We start from the raw sequence: 23,016 nt of genomic DNA, 5'->3' as shown, positions 1-23,016 counted from the left end.
AACTCGGGAAAATGAAGTAATTTTTTTCTTTTTTGAACTCGAAAAGAAGTAGTAAAATGGATTTCATAAGGTATTCTAGAACAACACCACATGGTGGAAACCAGTTTAGTGGATTCTAGCACATTATTGTGTTTTGTCTCTTCTATCACATATAGAATGCACTAAATATTGTGACTTCCCTTCATCAATAAAAAAAAAGTCAGAAGCGAATTAAAATGGCATGCAAAACAATGAATGCGTAGTGATAGGTAAGGATTAAAAAATTGTACAAATTCTTAGCAATAACTTGCCTATAGTTGCAAGTTGCAAACGGGTTTTTCTAAGATTAATCACAAAATATCAAGATCTATTATTCACGTTTAATCAATAGACCTTCCACCCATAATATCGTTATTACTTTTATCATTTATTGATTCATTCATAATATTCTTATTACTTTCATTTATAACAGTAAAATCTACAAATTCCACTCACAATAATAATAATAGTAGAATCTAAACTTTACTCACAACAATAACTAAAGGTAGTGTAAGAGAATTTTTTAAAATAATACTCCCTCCGTCCCATTATTGATGGCCTGTTTTCCTTTTTGGGCTGTCCCAATATTGATGGTCTGTTTCTAATTTTAGATATAATTAGGGCTCAATTAACATTCACACTAATCAACCTATAAATACCTAAAAAATTTATCTAACCCTAAATCTCAATCTCAAATCACGCCTCTCCCCCCCCTTCTCTCTCTCTCCACTTCAGCCTCTCCCTCTCACCGCCTCCTCTCTCTCGCCGCCTGCACCCTCCCGCCGCCCTAGTGCCGCCTCCGCGCTCCCACCTCCGACGCCCTCAGGTCGCCTCCAGCATTCGCCCTCCGCCCGCCTCGCTGGATTCACCCACCGCTTCCACCCTCCCCTTTCATCCACTGGGTCGCACAGAAGCTCCGGCGTGACCATGGTCTCGATCTGCCGCCGAGCTCCACCTCCGTTCTCCCTCCTAGCTTCTCTCCTCCACCGCCTCTCTTATCCTCCACTGTTCTCGCCTAACCTAGCACACCTCTATCTCTCTCTCTCTCTTCCACCCTTCACCTCCTGTCCAGATTTAGATTTCAGATCTTCCTCTTCTCAATTTCGTCCTCCTCGGAGGATTTGACTTCGATTCGCTCAATCTGCGTTGATCTCTTGAGTTCCCGTGCCGAAAAGAAACAGGCCATGAATAGCGGGACGGAGGGAGTAACTTAGATTAATTTAAAAATTAGGACAAAAATTTTCTGACTTATAAAAATAGGACACTAATTAATAAGCGTTGCACCCGCAGAATATTTCTCGACCAATTATCGAATTTTTGGACTTTCTCACACGAACCAAGCACACGACAACCCGCATGAAGGGGTTGATTATGCGGCAAGCACGTCGTTTTTAGGTCTCCAGATATAATGTCATGTGCTTGGTCCGTGCGGAAAAGTCCGAAAAGTTGATCGTTGGCCAAGATATGTCTTGCAGGGGCAATGGTTATTAATGAGTGTCCTAGTTTTATAAGCCCAAAAGTTTTTGTCCTAATTTCTAAATCAACCTAAATTCTTATCCTAGAAAAACCTCTTACTCTAATAACTACTACTATCAACTACTATCCACCACTTTCTTAAAATTTGTGTCATCCATAAAATGACAATGATTATAGACGGATGGAGTATTTTTTTTATGAGGGATTTTGATTGTAAATTTATTATGAGAAAAATAAGGATAAAAACAATCTCTTTAAATTCTTTTTTTTTCCAACATTTTTTACCAAAAAAAAAAGAGTCACCACTTCTAATTTCTCATTTTCACTCTAAGGGATAATATTATCCCTCTATTTTTTATGTGAAAATATTATCCTTGAAAATGAAGAATGAGAAATGATGAAATTCTCTTTTTGTAGAAAATGAGCGACAAGAAATGAGTGATTTTAAGGGATAATTTTTATTTCTCTTTTTTTCATGATAAGTCTACAATCAAATAGAACACACCCGAATAAAATATACTTGCAAGTGTCTTATTAAATTATGAGTGGTCCGTACCGTGCGAACATTCGTATAGAAATTTAAGAATATTCTATAACATAACCTAGCTATTCACATGAACTAATTTAAAATTGCATTCAAATTAAAATGTTTTTCATATTAATTGCAAGGAGTCTGAAGGAGAAATTGAATTTGAATTGCATTAATGTTGATAGATAATGAATAGGTTATGACTTTTTAACCTAAGGTCCCTATTTATAACTTACAAAGTAACCATCAAAGTTTATTAACAAGGCATCTTGATCCAAGTCTCGTTAAAATCTTTTTGTCGAAAACTCAATATGAAAAAAATACCAGTAAAATACAATATTTAGATTATACTTATTTTATGTCTTCCAGCGTTGATATTAGTTTTTAGAGCTACTATCTATGGATAAGTCTAATGTGGGCTTTCAAGTATATATGCTAAGTATCTTCTTCAGGTTTAACTTTCGTCTTCTTCAAATCTGATCCTTGTTATGTCTTCTTCATGTCCGATTTTTTATCATCAAATTTTGCTATTTACTCCGCTCTGCCACGCCTTGGGTCTTGGCTTTGGTTTCAACTTTGATTGTTAAACTTCATAGAGCTCTCGCAGCCCCTTTTAGATCTGATTTCATCATTTATGTCAGTTATGTCTAAAGAGAATTTTTTTTTATAATAATAAAGTGTCAAAATAAGGATAATAGTCGAAAATCAAGATGGGCAATTTATACTATTCCACTCGTCCACAAAAAGTATGACATTTTTGTCATTTTGGGTGTACACGAAAGGTATAACACTTTCCATTTTAAGACACGACCTCACCACTTTTTCATATCTTTTATCCTTACAAACACTCCTTATTTAATAAAAAATAATCTCAATTACTCATTTCAAATTTTGGTGGGTCTTTTCTCCACTACATAAAAATCACCATCAATTTTCTTAAAACTTGAGCCCACTACTTTTGGTGGATCGGAGGGAGTACTATATCAACTAATAAAACCATGGTGAGCACTTAATTTTTGAGTTTTATATCCTATATATATATTTCTCTATGTCAAAAACTTTTGTTCAAATTCAAACCATATTAACATCGATGGATAGAGTCATAAAGATTCATGACCTTTAATCCTTCAAATATACAAGTAGATAAATGATAGAGATCGTGAGGAAATTAAGGCGCGCAACGTTAAGAGTGGAACAAAATGGAAAAGAGCAGGTTGGAGAGAAAAGACAAGACATGGTGAGAATGAAAAAACTTGGATGCACAATGATTGTGTGCATGTGGAGTTAGTTATGATTGATGAGAGAGAAGAGTCTGAATAGGAATGGCGAGGAGCAAAAACTCAATGTGCAGAGCTCCCCTTTCAATTCATTCCATGTGCAACTGCTGAAACCCTATGTGCCTACACAAGCCCAAGTACCAGCATCATACATTCATGGTACATGTACCATAATATGTGATCTTGTCCAAATCATTACATTTTCTCGTTATCTTCTTATCTTGCCTTGACATGGGCTGCACGAACTGCACCTAGATTTCATGCAGAATATATATGTGGGATTGGGAATCCCATTTTTTCAGTTATTGTTGTGTATGAATGATTTTGGAAGGATGTGGAACGTGGGCTTGTGGTGTGGGTATTAATGTGACGTCATGCACAGAGTTAGTTGCACTCAGATATCATGTATTCTCATCAAATTAATTATCATCCAATTTTCATCGATTAACTACACAATGGACAAAAAGATGATTGATTTTCCAAAAAAATAAATTATATATCCATCGGTTAAATACTCGATGTTTGAGCTTATCCATTAATTTGGTTGAGTCGAGCTTTGATTTTTCATGGTGAGGGTCAAATCTGATGTTGGGCACGTTAGTGAGATTAATGGATTCTTGGTTTTGGAGGGATATATGTCATGATTATTTCAAGGTTGGAGCCATGTTTTCTTGGAGTTGGGATTGCATCTTTTGTGTTACATTCATCATATTTTATTTTATTAGTGGGGGAGATCGCACGTACATTTTCATTTTTTTTTTGGTATTGGGAATGACGAACCATTTAGGATAATATATAATATATAATGAATTACATAGATCTCATTTCCTTAGGTAATATATACATCCTGCACCACATATTTTATTTATGTAAACATATAAAATCGTAACACGTGGCAGAGAATTTCTAAATAAAAAGTATTAATGTCTCGTAAAAATAATCTTGCTCTCACGCGGAGTGGTGGTGTTGAAGCAATTAGTTTCATATGCATATTTGTGTTACAATAAATCATGTTTGTGTTCAATTACATGCATATTTATGTATGTTTAACAATATGCATATATATGTGTGTATATTGGCCTACCGGTAGATAGTTAATGCCTAAAAGCCTGAGATCCTGAGTTCAAATCGACCGTCATACGGTATTTAAATTTCTTTATTTACTTGTATAATTTATATAAAAAATAATATGCATATAATTTCTACTCACATAACCCCGTGTCCACGCGAGGTGGTGGTGTCGAAGTATGCATATTTGAAATAATATTGTATATATAGAGAGAGTGTTTGATCAAATAAAACAAAATTTGCTTACTAATCTAGTGTAACTAAAATCAATTTGTATTAATTATTGAATTTTGTATAATCTACCATTTTTATATAAAAGCTAATTATAACATACATTGTCAATATGAGCATATTATAAAATAAAATATTATTCCGCGTGAAAATCAATCATGTGATCACTTTAATTGAGATATATGGATCAAAGATTTCTAGTTCTTAGAAATGGAATAATTACTACCTGAAATTATTCCTATATTACCAACATTTGTGACGAGTACTATAAATTAAAAGAGTAGTTGGCTAACCTTATTTCAAAGAATTTATAAGTTTGAATAATATATAATATGTTTCAAGAGTTTATAAGTTGTGAAAGTGTTTAAATAATTGAGTTTATAAGTTGAGATAATATTTGTGTTAGAGAAAAAAAAATTGAGGAAATATAAACTTGAAAGAGTATATGATAAAAATAACAAATTATGGTTGAATAATATTTGTAAACTGATTAATGCATACAAGATTATGAAAAAATAAGATAGGTATATAGAGGAACTTATTTTTTAGGAGCTTATAAGTTCTTCAGCTTATTTTTACAACTTATAAATTATTTACGAGCTTATTTTGCCAAATGTTTTGTAGAAACTTATAAACTGTTAAACAATTTATAAACTATTTTAAAGAGTGCATAAGCTCAGACAAAAACCCTACAGATCATCAATACATACACCAATGAATATATATAAAATTGAAATTAAAACAAAATAAATATTCCCTCCGTCCGAGCGAAGGTGATGCATTTTATTTGGGCACGAGATTTAAGTAGCTAGTTTTTAGTAAAAGAGTAAAATGAAAGATAGAGTGAAGACAGTACATTAGAAGGAACTAATCTCCGCACGCTCAACTTAGAAGCCTACAAAATTGCGATGAAAAATTATGTATTGAGCGAAACACAATGTGCATGCTTGTCTATCCGGCACACTTCTCAAGCCCTATATAAAGAAGAAGATCTCCATCCTTTTTTGTGGAAGAAATTAAATTCTCTCACCTATTTCATTTCATTTGATCAATAAAAATGCAGACAAGAGTAGAAGTTGAAGGTAAGAAAATTGCACCAAAAGGGCATTTTGTGGTGTATGTGGGCAAAGAAATGACAAGATTCGTGATTCCCATCTCTTTCTTGAAGAATCCATTGTTTAAACAGCTTCTCGATAAGGCTGCGGAGGAGTATGGATTCGATCACTCCAGTCCACTCATTCTTCCCTGCGACCAAGCCGTTCTCCTCCGGATTCTCTCCAAGTAATTAAATCATCAATTTAATTAATTAGCAGTAATTAACTGGAACGACTTAGGCCGGACTGATCATTAACTTCTTTAATTACTGTATATTAATGTCGTTTCTCCGTCTTGTAAATTAATTTTGACTCACATTGTTGAGATTTTTGTGATGAAAATAAGGATGGGTAGAGTTAAATAAGTGATCATTACAATGATGTGTTGTTTCTCATTTCACTAACAACTAACTAACAATATTCTTCTAAAGAAAGTCATGACAAACAATATTACCCAAAATTGTGTTAAATTTCTTACCTACGCAACTTACGTTGTGTATTAATGTAAGCACAAATTAATATCATCTAGAAATATTGTCCTTTTATTGCGAGTTTGTATCTTCATTTACAGTTGCAAGCAACAGCTAACAAAATATTAAATTTTATTTTCCATCGCCAATTTTATTTTCATTCGTCCTCACGGTCGCACCGTGTCGACGGATCCTACCCTATTTTATTTTCCATCAACTATTTTGTTTTCGCCCAATATTTTTTCTGACCTACTAACAACAAATGATACTTCGCGTATAATATTTTTTAAAAAAGCAAATGATATTTTGTATAAAAGTAATTAAGTGACACTTATTACAACAGAAAGCGATACTTTTAATGTATACAAATAATATTTCGTAAATGATATTTTTATAACAGTAAATGGTACTTTGTATCAAAGTAAATGATATATTACAAATAACATTTTTAATAACAAAATATGATACTTTTAATTAACACAAATGATATTTCACAAATGTTACTTTTTTATAAGAATAAATTACACATTACAAATGACATATTTAATGATAAAAATGACATTTTTATTAAATACTTGCTCCGTCCCAGTTGAATAGACCATAAGGTGTGGACACGTATGTTGAAAAATGAATAGTTTATAATAAAATATGAGAAAAAAGTAACTTTTTTAATGCATATTTGTCCAAAAAATAGCAATGATAAATGAAGATATTATTTTTAAGTGAAACAAGATATAATTATGTGTGGGTCACAATGACATTTGGTGTAAATAATGAGTTGTGTGGTGTTTGTTGTGTATTGATTTTCCATTTTAGGAAGTGACCAATTGAAATAAGATCACATCCAAATAAGGCAATATGGCCTATTGAATTGGGACAAAGGGAGTACAAATAATACTTTTCGGATGGGTTGAGAAGGTTTGGGGCAAAAAAATAAAAGTAAATTTTAATCAAACTAGACGGACTGGATCGGGCCAAATCGGACTAAATCAGGTCGGACCAAACTAAACTGAATCGGATCGGACCGTCTGCCCCATACATCCAGATGTATGGGAGAATCTTCCTTTTAACTATTGGCGACTTGTAATAGAATGGACTATATTTTAACATTAAGTTCTTTTTAATCTACACTCACTCTCAATTCTCATTAAAAGTGTGCATAACTTTTGATGACACAAGTTTTAATAAATATTAGGAGTGTATTATATACTCAGAAAAAGAAAATATACACTCTTATTGAACGTATCAAAATGATGAAAAATAAATACTCCTATGACACAGAGGAAATATTATACTAGCAAAGACTAGTTAAGGCTTGTTAATTTTTAACCAGAGAACCCATTGCAGATAAATGTAGGTGTATAATCTAAAGTTGTGTTTGGTAGATTGGTTTATATGGCAGATAAAAAAAATCTGACGATAAATTCATACGTGTTCTACATAAAATTCGTACATTAAGAAACGTTTATATTTTATATACTTAAGAGTGTTTTTATTTTAGTCCCCTATATATATATATATATATATATATATATATTAAATAAAAGAGTTAAGTACCAAATTTCTCTCTATTGATGGCGTCTCTATTGCGTACATAACCCTATAATCAGAGGTAGAGCTATTTATTACCTCAACGTGGCAAAATCGCACCAAATACCCCCGCGTTTTAACGGCAGTTAACATTGTTAGAAATATTATTATTATTATTATTTTTAACAGCCGCCTATCTCTGTCTCTCCCTATCTCAAGCTCTCTGTCGTCGCGGCTCCCCATCCGGCGAAGGACCGTCGGCCGGCCTCTATCTCTGCCGCCTCTTCCACTACTATCGTCACCACCACCACCACGTCTTCTTCCGTTTCCACCATCAGCAGTAGTAAGGCCTTAGCTTTAATTTGTCGGACCAGGAGAGGTCATCGCTAAGCTGAGCCCAAATCACAGCAGCAACCGCCTCAATTGTCGGCGCGCAGCGCCTCTATGCCGCCTAGCTTGAGCAGCGCGGTCGCATCTGTGTTGTTCCAAGCCTATTTTGTGTATGTCCAGATCTGAGAGGACATGGACCGAGAGAGGTCAGGTAGCGGCAGATGGCGTCTGCGCGTGTCCGGTTTCACGGGTAGAGTCGAGGGAGACGAGGGTAGGGTGATCGACGGCAGCGCCACTTGACCCACGAGCGGCGGCTAGTTGCTAATTTGTCGCCGGAGTCCAGTGGGAACCGAGAGAGATGAGGCGGAGGCGGTGGTTCTCGCCACTGCTTCGCCGCCGGATTGAGTCGGAGTGAGGGAGATGGAGGTCGGCCGACGGCCCTTCACAGACAGCTTCACCGGAGGAGGAGCCGCTGCGGCAGAGCTTGAGAGAGGGAGAGACAAAGATAGGCAGCTGTTAGAAAAAAAATCTAACGATGTTAATCGCCGTTAAAATGCAAGGGGTATTTGGTGCAATTTTGTCACGTTGAGGTAGTAATAAACTCTAACCCTGACTATAAGGTTCTGTACGCGATAAGGACGCCATCGATAGAGGGTAATTTAGTACTTAATCCTAAATAAAATTAACAACCGATTATTCAAAAGGACTGCAAACCAATTTTCACAATTCTTTTTATTGTATTGACATGTGGCACCAATTTGTCCCATGTGTCATCATTGATAATAATAAATATTAGTATAAGTATCTATAAATTAGGTTGAAGCGGGTCATTGATAAAACATAATTAAAGATTGTTGAATTATAGGTTGAGTATGTGGAAGAGAGAAAAATAATTTTTTTATTAAAAAGTTAGGTTGGTATAGGTTGTTGATAAACATAGTCAAAGATGGTTCGCACTTTAGAGCCTCTTATCTAGTGCATTGACTCTATAAGGGCTATATAATCCTTATTTTCATTTTATCACATTTTTACTCTTCAAAATTAAATTCAATATTTCATTAAAAATAAATTTAAACATTATTTTAATTAAAATAAAATTCAATAAATAAAAATATTAAAATAATTAAAAACTAGGTAAAAAAAATTAAAAGAATTAAAAAGTTTAAGATTTTAAAATTAAAATAAAAATAAAAAATCAAAATAAAAAAGAAAAGATATTGAAAATAAAAATTAAAAAGTTAAAAACCCTACTGATGAGTAAAGTCACAACACATCAAGGTAGAATGAGAATGAGAAGAAGAACAGAAATTAAAACCCGAGTATCACACAACATAAAAGAGAGAATTTGACTTGTATTGATTTTTCAGATGAAGATAGTGTACATTACAAAGTGACGATTCCTCTTTTTGTAAGGACAGTTTACAAAAATGGGTAAAAATGTAAAATCTTCTTTTCACTTCACGTACTCCGCGTGTGTTCTTAACTTCCAATCTTCTCCTAACATCTGTTCTGAGGAGAGAACCCGTCATTGGCCTTCCACTCGTGGCCAGGACCAATATCCTGGTCGAGAACTACCTTGGCCAGGACTAAGATCCTGGTTGAGAACTACCTTGGCCAAGACCAAGATCCTGGTCGAGAATTACCTTCTTCATAATTCCACTGTGGCAAGTAGGGTCTAATAATGTAGCTTCAATCATGGCAAGGGAGGCTCCATTATGACAAAGAGAGAAAACCCCATTTTGTGAAGCTCATGCTCCACCATGGCAGGGATTCCACCATAGCAAGTTTGTGTAACCCGGTCTTGACCCTTCCACCGTGGCAGGGGAATACTTTTTAGCTCCTCTTACTCTCTTTTTGGCATCCTGAAATCCCTTTTAACTTTAAACTTTAAATATTTATATTGAGAGATGAGATTTGGTAGGCTGATGTAGGATTTACTTCTCATCACCTACCAACCCGGCCGATCCCCCCATTAATTTCTTCTTCTTCCCCATCATTTTCTTCCTCCACAAGCCATTTCTTCTTGTATAAATTTACGGTTCTCTTCTTCTCTCTTTCTTTTTCGTTTTTTTTTATTACAATTACAGGGGAAAGCGAGGAAGAGTCCCAAGCTAGTCCCTTTCGATTTATCTCTTGTAGCTGTTACCCGAATTAGCTCTTTTATGATGTCTACTTTAGCAAAGAAAAGCAAATGACCTAAATATTTGCACCTAGTTTGGAGGGAGGGGAGGATCGACCCGTTCAGTAAAATTATGAAGAAAGACCTTAAATTAAAGGGGGCGATTGAGTAACACGCACCCGCCTTTCTCCTCCCTCTCACTAGCACTAGCCATCGTCCTCGCGTTGAGTCGAGAGGGTGTGCCAGCATACGGCCGCCTGCAACGTGCCGCATCGGTGCGACGCGACACACCCTCATTGGAGATGTTCTAATAGTAATAGTAATTAACTTAGCATTTTTAGGTTTTCAATTAATTTAACCTAGGATATTATATTTATGATAGAAAGATTATATTTTTCTGAGATCAAATTCGTTAGTACATCTATGAATAGATAATGTGATAGCTTAAAGAATATTAATAATTTTGGTAGGAAGAATTATATTTCAATGTATTCTAAAATTTTATTTATTCCAATAACTATAGCTAGTGTGTAACCCGTCGAAATTCGACGGGAAATTATTTTAAATTACTCCATCCGTCCCTGAAATAAGTTCCTCTTTTTCTTTTTGGGACGTCCCCCAAATAAGTTCATCTTTCTTTCTTTTCATTTTTGGACAACTATCCCAGCACTAATAATACTTTATTTATTCTTATTTTTCACTTTTTCACCACTCTCAATACTAATTATAACACTTTTTCATCTTTTCACCATTCTCAATACTAATTAGTATAACACATTTTTCTCCACTATCAATACACTTTATCACTTTTCCTTAAAACGCGTGCCGTCCCTAAAGAGGAACTTATTTCAGGGACGGAGAGAATATTATTTAAATTATATGATACTTCCTCTATCATCCAAAATTACATACCTTTCCTATTTGGTACGGCCCCCAAAATTATGCATACCCTATTTTTAAACACTACCCCACATATAATTCTTACAATTTTACCCTTTTAACTTACATTATTTACTCATAATCTATTTAATAATACCCTCACTGTGGGACTCTTTCTCCACTATCTGCTGAAATAGAAATTTTATTAAAAAAAAGAAAAGAAAAATCTAGACCCAAGAGAGTATAGACGCAACTGAGGGCCGAGTCTCGGAAAAGAGCACCCATCTAAAAGAAGAACCAGAAAAAAAGAAAGTAGAGAAACAACAAAAAGTGGAAGCGCCACCTCAGAGGCTTCGGCCTAACCATCACCCCTAGGTAGCCCGGCTCACAAAAACCAAAGACCAGAGAGAACAAAGGAAGGAAAAACCCAGAGAGGGTAAACCAGCCAACAACCCAAAGGGAACACACAAACAAAGCAAGGACCAGCAAACTGCGGAAACCACAACGTCACCCACCAACAACCAGCCGCAACTGCAACCAAAGCAACGAGGAACAAGCCAGTAAAAGTAAACACAGAAAAGCACAAACAAGCACCAAAACGCACCAAAGACAACTAAATGTGAGGAAATTAATCCCGCAAGCATGACCGACAGTCCGATCACAAACAGCAAACACAAGGGCCAAAGGTGGGAACTCGGGTGGAACTCCACTCCAACAAACAACCAACCCAACCAAGTAACCCAAGGTAAAACTGACGATAGGAAATGCTCAAAGCTAAGACTTTGAGATGCAACAACAAGCTAATACAACTCAAACCGCTCAGACCCAATTCTCCGTTATGGGTGAGTTTCCTAATGCAAATGCCTTTACAATCAGTCTCGAACCAAAGTAAACCAAAGAAGCACATGTTACAAAAACACTTTAACAGAAATGTTAGCTTCACGGGATGAACACTTTCAGAGGAAATCTAAAATGTTCCCGCGTGGTTTCCCATGCTCATGATGGAAAAACGGAACATCAGAGGAGTACAGACCAGAACCAAAGAAACACCAACAACCCAACAACGCTTTAAAGGAGAAAGATATTAGGCAAAGCAATGAAAACACTCCCCATAACCTCAACTGGACAAATCGTGTCAAGAAATTGCTTACCAAGTTGTTGCACCCAAAACCTTAGACTAATAACATAACCAGGGCAGCGAAAACCAAGAGAGACAAGGACAACATACCAAACCATACACAACACCAGAATCCACCAAAGAACCAACCTCGGCAAAAGTGAAGCGTCCGACAACCAACAATCGGTCAAACAAGAAAGATCAAAATCCCCACACCAAAACCTAGCAAGTAAAAAACAAACACACAGGGCTAAGAGAAAAGGAAAAAAAAACCTTCCCTAGAAAACGGAACGTCGCACCAAGGCGCTAAGAAACGATACGAATATAGAGCAGACCGTGCTTGTCATTCCGAACCAGCTGCAAGATATACGGAATGGGAAAAGGCCAGGAGCCCTCCTCAGACACTGTAGAAGCCAGGAAATCAGCTACACGGTTCCCCTCACGAAAGATATGGAAGATCGTGATATGTAAGCCAACGATGTTGTGGATGATCTTCCACCACCTGCTGAAGAACCGCCAAGGGACAGTAGTAGAACGAGACCTGGAGAGATCCACCAAATAAGAGCAATCTGTCTCAATCCAAATGTAATCCCATCCCTGAGATACCACATGCTCCAGAGCAATGATGAGAGCAAAAAGCTCCGCCTCGAAAGCCAGCCTCGACCACCAGAGAAGTGAAAGCAACCAATCACCGAGCTGGAGTCGTGAATGATGCCACCAGCATGAATACTGAGAGGAGTGCCATGAATCGAGCCATCAATATTGATCTTATACTAAGGATGTGGAGGAGGGTGCCAATGTACATAAACATAAGAGGTAGGGCGACGAGGGTTGCCCGACACCCCCAGACCATGGAGAACAAGAAGCTCCTCCACCGAATTAGCCATCTCCCCAAAGCTAAAACGAGCAGCCTCCAGAATAAACGCCTTGATTTGAACCGTCAAGGCCACCGCAGAAATAGGAACATCATCAAAAACAACTTTATTCCGGTGATGCCAAATGCTCCAAATAGTAGTCATGACCCTGGCGCGCCAGAGGTTTGCCACTTGTTTACTCGCCTGAACCTGCATGGCCCAAATGATGAAACTCCCAACATCCAGGCTCGAGGACCCACCAATACGGAAGCAGGTAAAAACAGAATTCCAGACCTGCCTAGCTACCGAGCAATCCCAGAAGAGATGGTATTATTTTGGGGGACGGGTGAGTATTATTTTTGTATAAATAATTATTCCTATATAAATTATTTTTAAATTTATTTAATTTAAGGTAATATAGTTGAAATTATATTAATCTGAATCATATTCCTCAATTAACCTTTTGTTAGAATAATAAATATTCTTTTTATATAAATTTTTATTTAATAATATTTTGGAAAAAAATCAATATTGAAGATTTTATTTCATATGAGCATCATCTCGTCTGAACCACCCTGTAGGATCATATCATCATCTAAAGCCCGGAAGACGACATCTAATGTTTGAACACCATACTTTTGAGCATCATCCCGTCTAGACCTTAAAATACAAAAAAATGAATTTTTATGCGTCAATTTTTTTAACATCACTATCTGGAGGTTTAAAAATCAAATTTGACTTGTGAGATTGTATGATTTGGAGCTTCTAATATCATAACTAACTTGTAAACATCATTTTGTATGGAACTTGAAAAAATCTTGACAAACTTTTATGCATTATTAGCTTCAAATATTATAATTGGGTTCCAATAATCATCTCGTTTGGAATTTGAAAGAACAAATTTAACTTGTGAGTATTATCATTTAATTGGGTTTCGAGAATCATCTCGCTTGGAGCAATTCAATTTGTATTAGTCTCAATCATTCCACCAATTAAATATAGATTTTTAATTTGGAGAGCAAGAGCTTCTTTTTGTATAAGTTTTATTTTAGTGAAACCTTATATAAAAAAAAAATCAATGTGAAATGAGGTGATTTATATGAATTCTTCACTCGATTGAGATTATTATAAATTTAATACATAATTAAAGATTTTTAATGTATTTTAACACGATATCCTCTATTGTTCTTCATCTAAATTTTTCATTTATGCATTACTAATTTCATAATTAATCTATTCTTATTATTATTATTATTATTATTATTATTATTATTATTATTATTATTATTATTATTATTATTATTATTATTATTATTATTGACGAAACTGACACAAATAAAGTTTTTAGATATGAAAAATATATTTTTCTTTCCTATACAAATAAAATGTACGGATATATTTTATAAAAAATAAAAATAAAATTTTAATTATTTTGATAGACATAAAATAAGATTTTGTTTTAAAGTAACCAGGTTATAGAATTTGTGCCTTATTATTCAAACATGTAAATCAATGACCGAACCCGTTTATAATTTACATACACGTGCACGGTGCATGTCTCAATTCTGACTCAATTTAAAATTGATTTTATTGAAATTTAAGAAGATATATATATATATATATATATATATAGGGGGCCGCTCCAATGAGACCCCATAATTTTAGTGAGATTTAGGGCACGATCTGATGCGTTTATTTTATCAATCCTATGGCTGATATTGTATCTGGAGGGTGATTTTTTTTTCGCAGGGTTCGAATCCTGGAGGGAGCAGAATATTTTAAATTTTGTTATTCATCAGTATGTACTGCATTGTTCATCAGTATGTACTGCATTGTTCATCAGTATATATGTCTTATTCATTACGAATTTTTTAAATTTTATTTTTCATCAGTATATACATCTTGTTCATTAGATATACGTTTTGTTCATTAGTATTATATGTCTTATTCATTGTCCTAGTGTTTCACGAAAAATATGGGGTCTCACTGGAGCGCGCCCCTATATATATATATATATATATATATATATATATATAGGGTGTGGTTATAATGAGAACCACACTTATCGTGAGAACATAAGAACCATTAAAATCAATGCATCTGCTATATAAATTAATGCATTCGCTATGAAATTTAATGCATCCGAAAATAATAAAATTTTTGCTCCCTTCAGGATTCGAACCCAGGATCTGCATTCATCCACCAAGATGATGCATCCACCGTAGATCTTGATGATCGAATGGCTTAAAATGGTTCTCCGTTCTAATTTTATTTAGTGGTTCTTATTTGAACCTCTCCCTATATATATATATATATATATATATATATATATATATATATATATATATATATATATATATATATATATATATATATATATAGGAATGGGATCATGTAGTATTCAATGCTTATAATAGATCCGTAGGTCCAAATCTTGACCACACATTTATGACATGTGGTGCTTCAAGATGGTGACACTTGGCAAGGCATTTCAAGGCAAAATCTGGAGAGGGGTAAAATTGAAATCTAATTTTCGAAATTAAAAAAAAAATAGATTTTCTCAAAATAGGTATATTTTAGATGCATAAAGTTTCATACGATAATGCATGAACTTTCATATAAAAATGCATAAAGTTTCATATAAAAATGCATAAGATTTCACCCCACCCCAACCCCACCCCACCCCTGAACCCCACCCCCACCCACCCCCTACCCCCCCACCCACCCCACCCCCCAAAAAAAATTACATGTTTTACATGCATATACTTTCGCACAGAAATGCATATGCTTTCACACAAAAATGCATATACTTTCACACAAAAATGCATTACATTTTTTGAAAAAATATACTCCCTCCGTCCATGAAAAAGAGTCCCATTTGGGACTCGGCACGGGTTTTAAGAAAGTTGTTAAAGTAGTGTAAGTGGAGAGAGAAATAAATTTATAGGGGTAGTGTTAATATGACTTTTAAAGTCCCTAATTCTCAATTAACTTTTGATGACAATTCATAATTTAAATTTAATAAAATTATTGAATTAATTATTGAACACTTAATTTTTGAAATTAATTCAATATACACTTCTAACATAATTTTAATTAAGAATTCAATTCAGAATTCCATTTTCATTACTGATTCAGCTTAATGATCGAATTCAATGTAATTTAAGATGGTAAATTAACTTGAATTCAACAACAAATTCAAACAAATCAAACAAATTCGATTCTAGCAATAAATTCAAACAAATTCGACTCCAACAGTAAATGGATTTCACCAACAAATTTAAGAAATTTCAAAAACAAATTTCAGCAACAAATTTAGGAAATTCTAGCAACAAATTCAAACAAATTCAACAAATCGATTCCAACAACAAATTCAACAAATCAATTCCAGCAACAAATTCAGAAAATTCCAGCAACAATTTCGAACAAATTCAACAAATCAATTCCAGCAACAAATTTAAGAAATTACAGACCAAATCGAGTAGCGCTAGGCAACGGGATCAGTGAGGCAGTGCTTTCAGACGATGGGCTCGGCGACGGCTGTTCGGCCGAGAACGGATAAGTGACTGGCCTCTGCAGCGGTGGCCTTCCGGTCGTGGCGCTCAGGGAAGCGGTGAGAGAGAGAGAGATGAAGCTAGGGGATTTAGGGTAGATTCTGGATTTTGGGGATTTAGGGCTGAGTGGTGAGAGAGAGAGATGAAGCCAGGGGAGCGGCGCTCAGGCGCGGCTTCGCCGGAGAGGGAACCGCGGCGGCCGCAGCCCTCGCTACTGTCACCTTCGCCGGCAGTGGATGAAGGCGGCGCGACGTCTGGGTTCAAGGGTGCGTGAGAGTTTGAGAAGAGAGAGAGGGCGTGAGGCGAGAGGTGAGAGAAGGGAGGTGCACCGGTGGTGGTGCTCGGAGAGTCGGCGACGCCGGTGAGGAAGGAGGGGGGGGAGGGGGGCGCTGCATCTCTGTGTGTGTCGTGTGTGTTTTGTGAGTGTGTGCGTGGGTTTTAATTAGGTTTTAATTAAGGAATTAACTCAATTATTTTTAGTTATTGAGATAGATGTATTAATGGCAAAGTAAAGTAAATATTGAAGTCTATGGAGGGTATAATGGTACAAAAAGTGAAACAGAACTCTTTTTTGTGGACAAAAAAAGAGGGGAAACAAGACTCTTTTTCGTGGACGGAGGGAGTAATTTTTTTTGGGCTGGAGGGTGGGTGGGGGGTCAGCGGTCCGAAAATCAGTTTTTGATAAAAAAAAATTGGGGTGGGTGGGGGGTGCGGGGAGGGGGCTGGGTGGGTCAGCGACTCAACAATCAGAAAATCAGTTTTGAAAAAAAAAATTGTGGGGGGTGGGTGGGGGTGGGGGGGTCAATGGTCAGAAAATCAGTTTTTAAAAAAAAAATTGGGTGGGTGGTGGGGGTGGGGGTGGGGCAGGGGTGGGGTGGCGAAAATACCAGATTTATTAAAATGAAATGCATTTTTTGTATAATTTAATGCATTTTTATGTAAAATCTTTATGCACTTTTGTTTGATTTTATATGCATGTGAAACATGACTATTTTGGGGGTGGTAATGGGGAGGGTTGGGGGGTGGTGTGGGGTGGGGTGGTGAAAATACCAAAACTGTAAAAATTAAATGCATTTTTCTGTTCAAAGTTATGCATTTCATGTGAAAACTTTATGCATCTTTGTGTGAAACTATATGCAGCTAAAATATATCTATTTTAAGAAAATCTAAAAAAAATATATATATTTTTTAATTATTAAATCCGAAAATTACATTCCAATTTTACCCCTCTCCAGATTTTGCCTTGAAATGCCTTGCCACGTGTCACCATCTTGATGCACCACATGTCATAAATGTGTGGTCTAGATTTGGACCAACGGATCTATTATAAGCTTGGATACTACAGGAACCCAACCATATATATATATATATATATATATATATATATATATATATATATATATATTCAAACAGTATAATATATTGCAACATATACATATAATATATACGCTTTTGAGAAATATAAAATTAATAACAAATATACATCTAATCACTAACTTTCAACTAAAATCATTTATTGTATATAAATTATAATTTTTTTTCTTGTCAGACATGTAAATCTAATTTTTATCGAGATAAAATAAATAATAAAATTTATTAATTTAGATTATATGTAAGTTATTATTATTATTATTATTATTATTATTATTATTATTATATACGTTTATTATTAATTATATTTATTAAGATTACTTTTTATAGAGATAAAATAAATAATAAAATTTATTAATTTAGATTATATGTAAGTTAATATTATTATATATATACATTTATTAAGATTAATGAATCTTTATATGGAATGTAATAATTAATTAATTAATAAATAATGAAGATTATATATGGTAAATTATTGAAATTGAACAATTTTAAGCATGCCATATAGGTTAAGGCTTAATCCTATTATAAAGAAGATGTGGCACTCCCAAACTACTTAACATATTAATCATCCTTATATCTTATACTAAAAAATTATAATTGGATTTTAAATTAACATGTCTTTTGCTTCATTTATAAATGAATTTATGATAAGACAATCAAGTTCTAAAAAAGAATGAATTTATAATACTAATCAAGTTCTAAAAAAGAAGCTGAAGCTATATATCCAAACACCCTCCAAGTTTATAGGTGTAATCTCTCTCTCTCTCTCTCTCTCTCTCTCTCTCTCTCTCTCTCTCGTTGGTATATAAACTGAAGCTTCTGCAATCATGCACATTTTTTCCCTTTCTTCTCTGTTTGTACGTTTTGATCGTTGGTATAATGCTCCTGCAATCTCTCTCACCGTCTCTCTAGCTGGAAACTATCTCCCTATATTCCCTCTTTCCGTTGATTATTTCTTTCATTCCGACATTTCCAAATGCCTTGAAGGTCTGTACTCTGTCTGTCTGTCTCTCTCTCTCTCTCTCTCTCTCTTGCAATACGTGTGTATATTTATATAATATATGTGCATATGTTGTCTTGCATTTGCATATTGATAATATAAGCATCAATTACAAAATTTCAAACCTCTCCATTTTTTTCTGGAGCTGTTTTAGGATTCCCATCACATTTTTTCTTGAATTCTAGCAATATATTTTGCTCTTTCAAACTGATGGGTTTGTAAAGTTTCAATCTTTTTCCTATCAAGTCGTTTTTGTTATTCATTTTCATAAGCTGTTATATCCTAAATTACCAATTGTTTGAATGGTGACTTTGCACAACTTTTGTTAGCTAATCAGATTAGGTTAATTGTTTATCTAAGTGGGCCATTTTTGGTATCATTGATTGATAAGGGTGTGCATTTTGATTGCCAAAAATTGGAATTTGTAGTCTGGTTTTCCTGATTTTCCTTCTTGATGGATACTTTTAAATAGTAAATTTGGTGACCCTTTTTCTCAAACCTTGAACGATTATGATAATCCAATCATTTTCATTTGCAAGGTTGCATTCTTCTGATTAGGGTTTCTCAGAGTAAATTGCACACTAGTTGGTGTAGAGAGCGATTATTTTTAGGCGATTTGGCATATGAACTACACTTGCTTGTGGTCTGATATTTAAGGTGCATTGTAATGTAGAGGGAAACTTGTGTTGAGGAAAAATATCATGGATGGTGCTAAGGCCAATGTGGATGGTACGAGGGGTGGAATGCGCGATGGTGGGAAACGGAGTGGTCTTAGCAATGTCAGCTCTCATTGCTCGCTCTCTGAAATGGATGGCTATGATATGTCCAAGTTAAGGACTAAGTCGAAATTGAACATAGAGAGGCAGAGATCTTTTGATGAGAGGTCACTTAGTGAGTTAACAAGTGGTTTGAACAGATGTTTGGAAGGTTATGAGTGTGCTTATTCACCCGGACGAGCATCACTCTATAGCCCGGTTTCATGTGGATGGAACTCTTTCGAGCCACATCCAATTGTTGGAGACGCATGGGAATCTCTGAGGCGATCCCTGGTGTACTTCAGAGGTCAACCAGTCGGCACAATTGCAGCTTATGATCATGCTTCTGAGGAGGTCTTGAACTATGATCAGGTAATATTGAAAAAACCATTTGAGATTTAGTTTTTTGATGATGTGATGTGATGTGTTGGTGAATTGAATTTAGGTGTTTGTTCGTGACTTTGTGCCGAGTGCACTGGCCTTTCTGATGAATGGTGAGCCGGATATTGTGAAAAACTTCTTGTTGAAGACACTGCAGCTTCAAGGGTGGGAGAAGCGGATAGATAGGTTCAAACTTGGTGAGGGTGCTATGCCAGCTAGTTTTAAAGTTCTTCATGATCCGGTTAGGAAGACAGACACAATAGCAGCGGATTTTGGTGAGAGTGCCATTGGGAGAGTGGCGCCCGTTGATTCTGGTTTCTGGTGGATAATCCTTCTCCGGGCTTATACAAAATCTACGGGAGATATGTCTCTGGCTGAGACGCCCGACTGCCAAAGGGGGATGAAGCTTATTCTTACATTGTGCCTCTCGGAGGGATTTGACACGTTCCCGACTTTACTCTGTGCTGACGGCTGCTCTATGATTGACCGTAGAATGGTGACAACCTTGTAACCTCTCTTGCTTACTCCGTCTTTACTATTCTTGCTTTTGGATGTGATGGTACATTTTTGAGCAAATTAACATTTGAATGCTGTCTAATTGCTACTAATTGTTCCTTTATTTTCTTGAGAAAGTTTGTGATAGTATTTTCCTTCATCTTGTTGCAGACAATATGCATTTGTTCAACAATTATACTCAATCTCTACTAGTTTGAATGTTAAGTTCTTATTTGAGGTTATTTATTCCCTTCAATTTGAATTGCTACTTTATTTTATTGAGAAAGCTTATGATATTTTAATCTATTTCTAGGGGATATACGGCTACCCTATGGAGATCCAAGCACTCTTCTTCATGGCACTGAGATCCGCGCTGGTGATGCTCAAACACGACGAGGAAGGGCAGGATTTCATCGAGAGGATAGTGAGGCGTCTACATGCCATGAGCTTCCACATGAGGAGCTACTTCTGGCTGGATTTCCAGCAGCTGAACGACATATACCGGTACAAGACAGAGGAGTACTCTCACACTGCTGTGAACAAGTTCAACGTGATCCCGGATTCGATCCCAGATTGGCTGTTTGATTTCATGCCAGTGAGAGGTGGCTACTTCGTTGGCAACGTTAGCCCTGCAAGAATGGACTTTAGGTGGTTCGCCTTGGGAAATTGTGTCGCCATCTTGTCGTCCCTGGCCACGCCCGATCAATCTTCTGCGATCATGGACCTCCTCGAAGCTAGGTGGGACGAGCTTGTGGGAGAGATGCCTCTCAAGATATGCTATCCAGCAATTGAAGGCCACGAATGGCGGATCGTCACCGGCTGTGACCCCAAGAACACAAGATGGAGTTATCATAATGGAGGTTCTTGGCCAGGTTGCTACAAAACTCAATCTTTTCATTGCTTTCATCTTTTAAGTTTCTTTCATCACATATATATTCATTCACTTTGTTTGATGTTTTTCTCAAGAAACAGATGGTGCTCACTCATGCATTTCTTTATGACTTGTATCTAGCTAGGTTTTTCAACATTCGAGTCGATTTTACTTCAAGCTTGATCTTGACTCGTCTATTTTCAACTTAAAGCAAGCCTAGAATCACTTGTTTTTCCTTTTTTTGGTGTGAATAGCTTGGTTCATTTACAGTCCTAACCGTTTCTCCTTTTACAGTTCTCTTATGGTTGCTAACAGCTGCATGCATCAAAACCGGACGGCCACAAATCGCGAGACGAGCCATTGATCTGGCGGAGAGCCGTCTGCTGAAGGATAGCTGGCCGGAGTACTACGACGGCAAACTAGGAAGATACATAGGCAAACAAGCTAGGAAATACCAAACATGGTCCATAGCCGGATATCTTGTGGCCAAAATGATGTTAGAGGATCCTTCGACGTTAGGGATGATATCACTCGAAGAGGACAAACAAATGAAGCCCATTATTCGGAGGTCGTTGTCGTGGACCTGCTGAATAAGGGCTTCACGTAAAGACATAATAAGAATACGATAATTTTTTCGGTGGAGAAAGATTAAATGCATTGCCCCGTTTCGTTTTGTAATCGGCCCGCCGTGGGTCGAGACTTGATTCAACTCCGATAAAGATCTGAGTTACTCGAAACTCGACTCGATAATATCTTTGGGGTATACTAGGCAATGGGGAAGCAAGCTTAGCTTGTGTCTGGACATGTCATCTACATAGGTCCAGTCCCAATTTATGACCAATGCTCTCTCTCTCTCTATCTCTCTTGCACATCACTTACTTTTATTGGTCCCTGCTCTCAGTTCTGTGGTCTGTTGCCTGCTTGAAGAGGGGTGGGCCCAAACAGGGTTTGTGTTAAATGAGTTGGGCTCTGTGTGCTTCAGTTTTTGACAGCATTAAATAGTTCAGTTTCTTCATCATGAGTTATGCCTTACCTCAAAATCTGGGTCTAAATAGGTTGCACATGATGTGAGATGAAATGTTCAATGATCATGTGTGAGAGATAAGATAATTAGATAATCCCACCTCATCATTTCACATTTCACATTTTTTATTGCTGAAATATTTTATTTTAAGGGGAGAAATATCGTTTGGAATAGAGGAAAAGGTGCTTCTTTTGTGTGATTGTGAACCTTGTGGATTACAATTCACACACAAACACAGTTTCCTGGAAAATGACTAACAAAACATGTTTATTTTCTCCAATATGGTTGTTTGTGAGAGAGGAAAAAAAAGACAAAACAGAGGTGCCTGAATGTGAAAGAATAGGACCAAGCTGTTAGGACAAAATAATAAGATAAGAAATGCAAGAAAGAAGACAAAAAAGCAATTTGAGAAGACAAGCAAAGCTTGTGGAAAACAGTAAAAACTATGAGATTGATAGCAAAATTGCAATCTAGTGGTAAAATTTTCAAGGTTGGTTTTGAGTTTCTCGTGCATCTCATGCCTCAGAGCTTATGGAGTTCAAAATTTTTTAGTTTTGGCACTAATTT

The 23,016-nt window shown here is 35.9% G+C and overlaps 2 protein-coding genes across 2 annotated transcripts in view; both read left to right on the top strand.

Annotated features, from left to right (window-relative positions):
- LOC131020541 (uncharacterized) overlaps positions 1-23,016 on the top strand; it is a 1,142,091-nt gene that overhangs the window by 195,368 nt on the left and 923,707 nt on the right. The window lies entirely within an intron of this gene.
- Positions 18,671-22,281, top strand: LOC131020312 (probable alkaline/neutral invertase D). The gene is made up of 5 exons (XM_057949050.1): positions 18,671-18,910; positions 19,597-20,050; positions 20,124-20,555; positions 20,868-21,426; positions 21,720-22,281. Exons 2-5 carry the CDS (start codon positions 19,625-19,627, stop codon positions 22,013-22,015), a joined length of 1,713 nt encoding a protein of 570 aa, XP_057805033.1. The 5' UTR covers positions 18,671-18,910; positions 19,597-19,624; the 3' UTR covers positions 22,016-22,281.

The sequence above is a fragment of the Salvia miltiorrhiza genome, chromosome 1 (genome assembly GCF_028751815.1).
Source record: "Salvia miltiorrhiza cultivar Shanhuang (shh) chromosome 1, IMPLAD_Smil_shh, whole genome shotgun sequence".
Lineage (NCBI taxonomy): Eukaryota > Viridiplantae > Streptophyta > Magnoliopsida > Lamiales > Lamiaceae > Salvia > Salvia miltiorrhiza.
The sequence above is the reverse complement of the archived record's forward strand: the minus strand, read 5'-3'. Positions and strand labels throughout refer to the sequence as shown.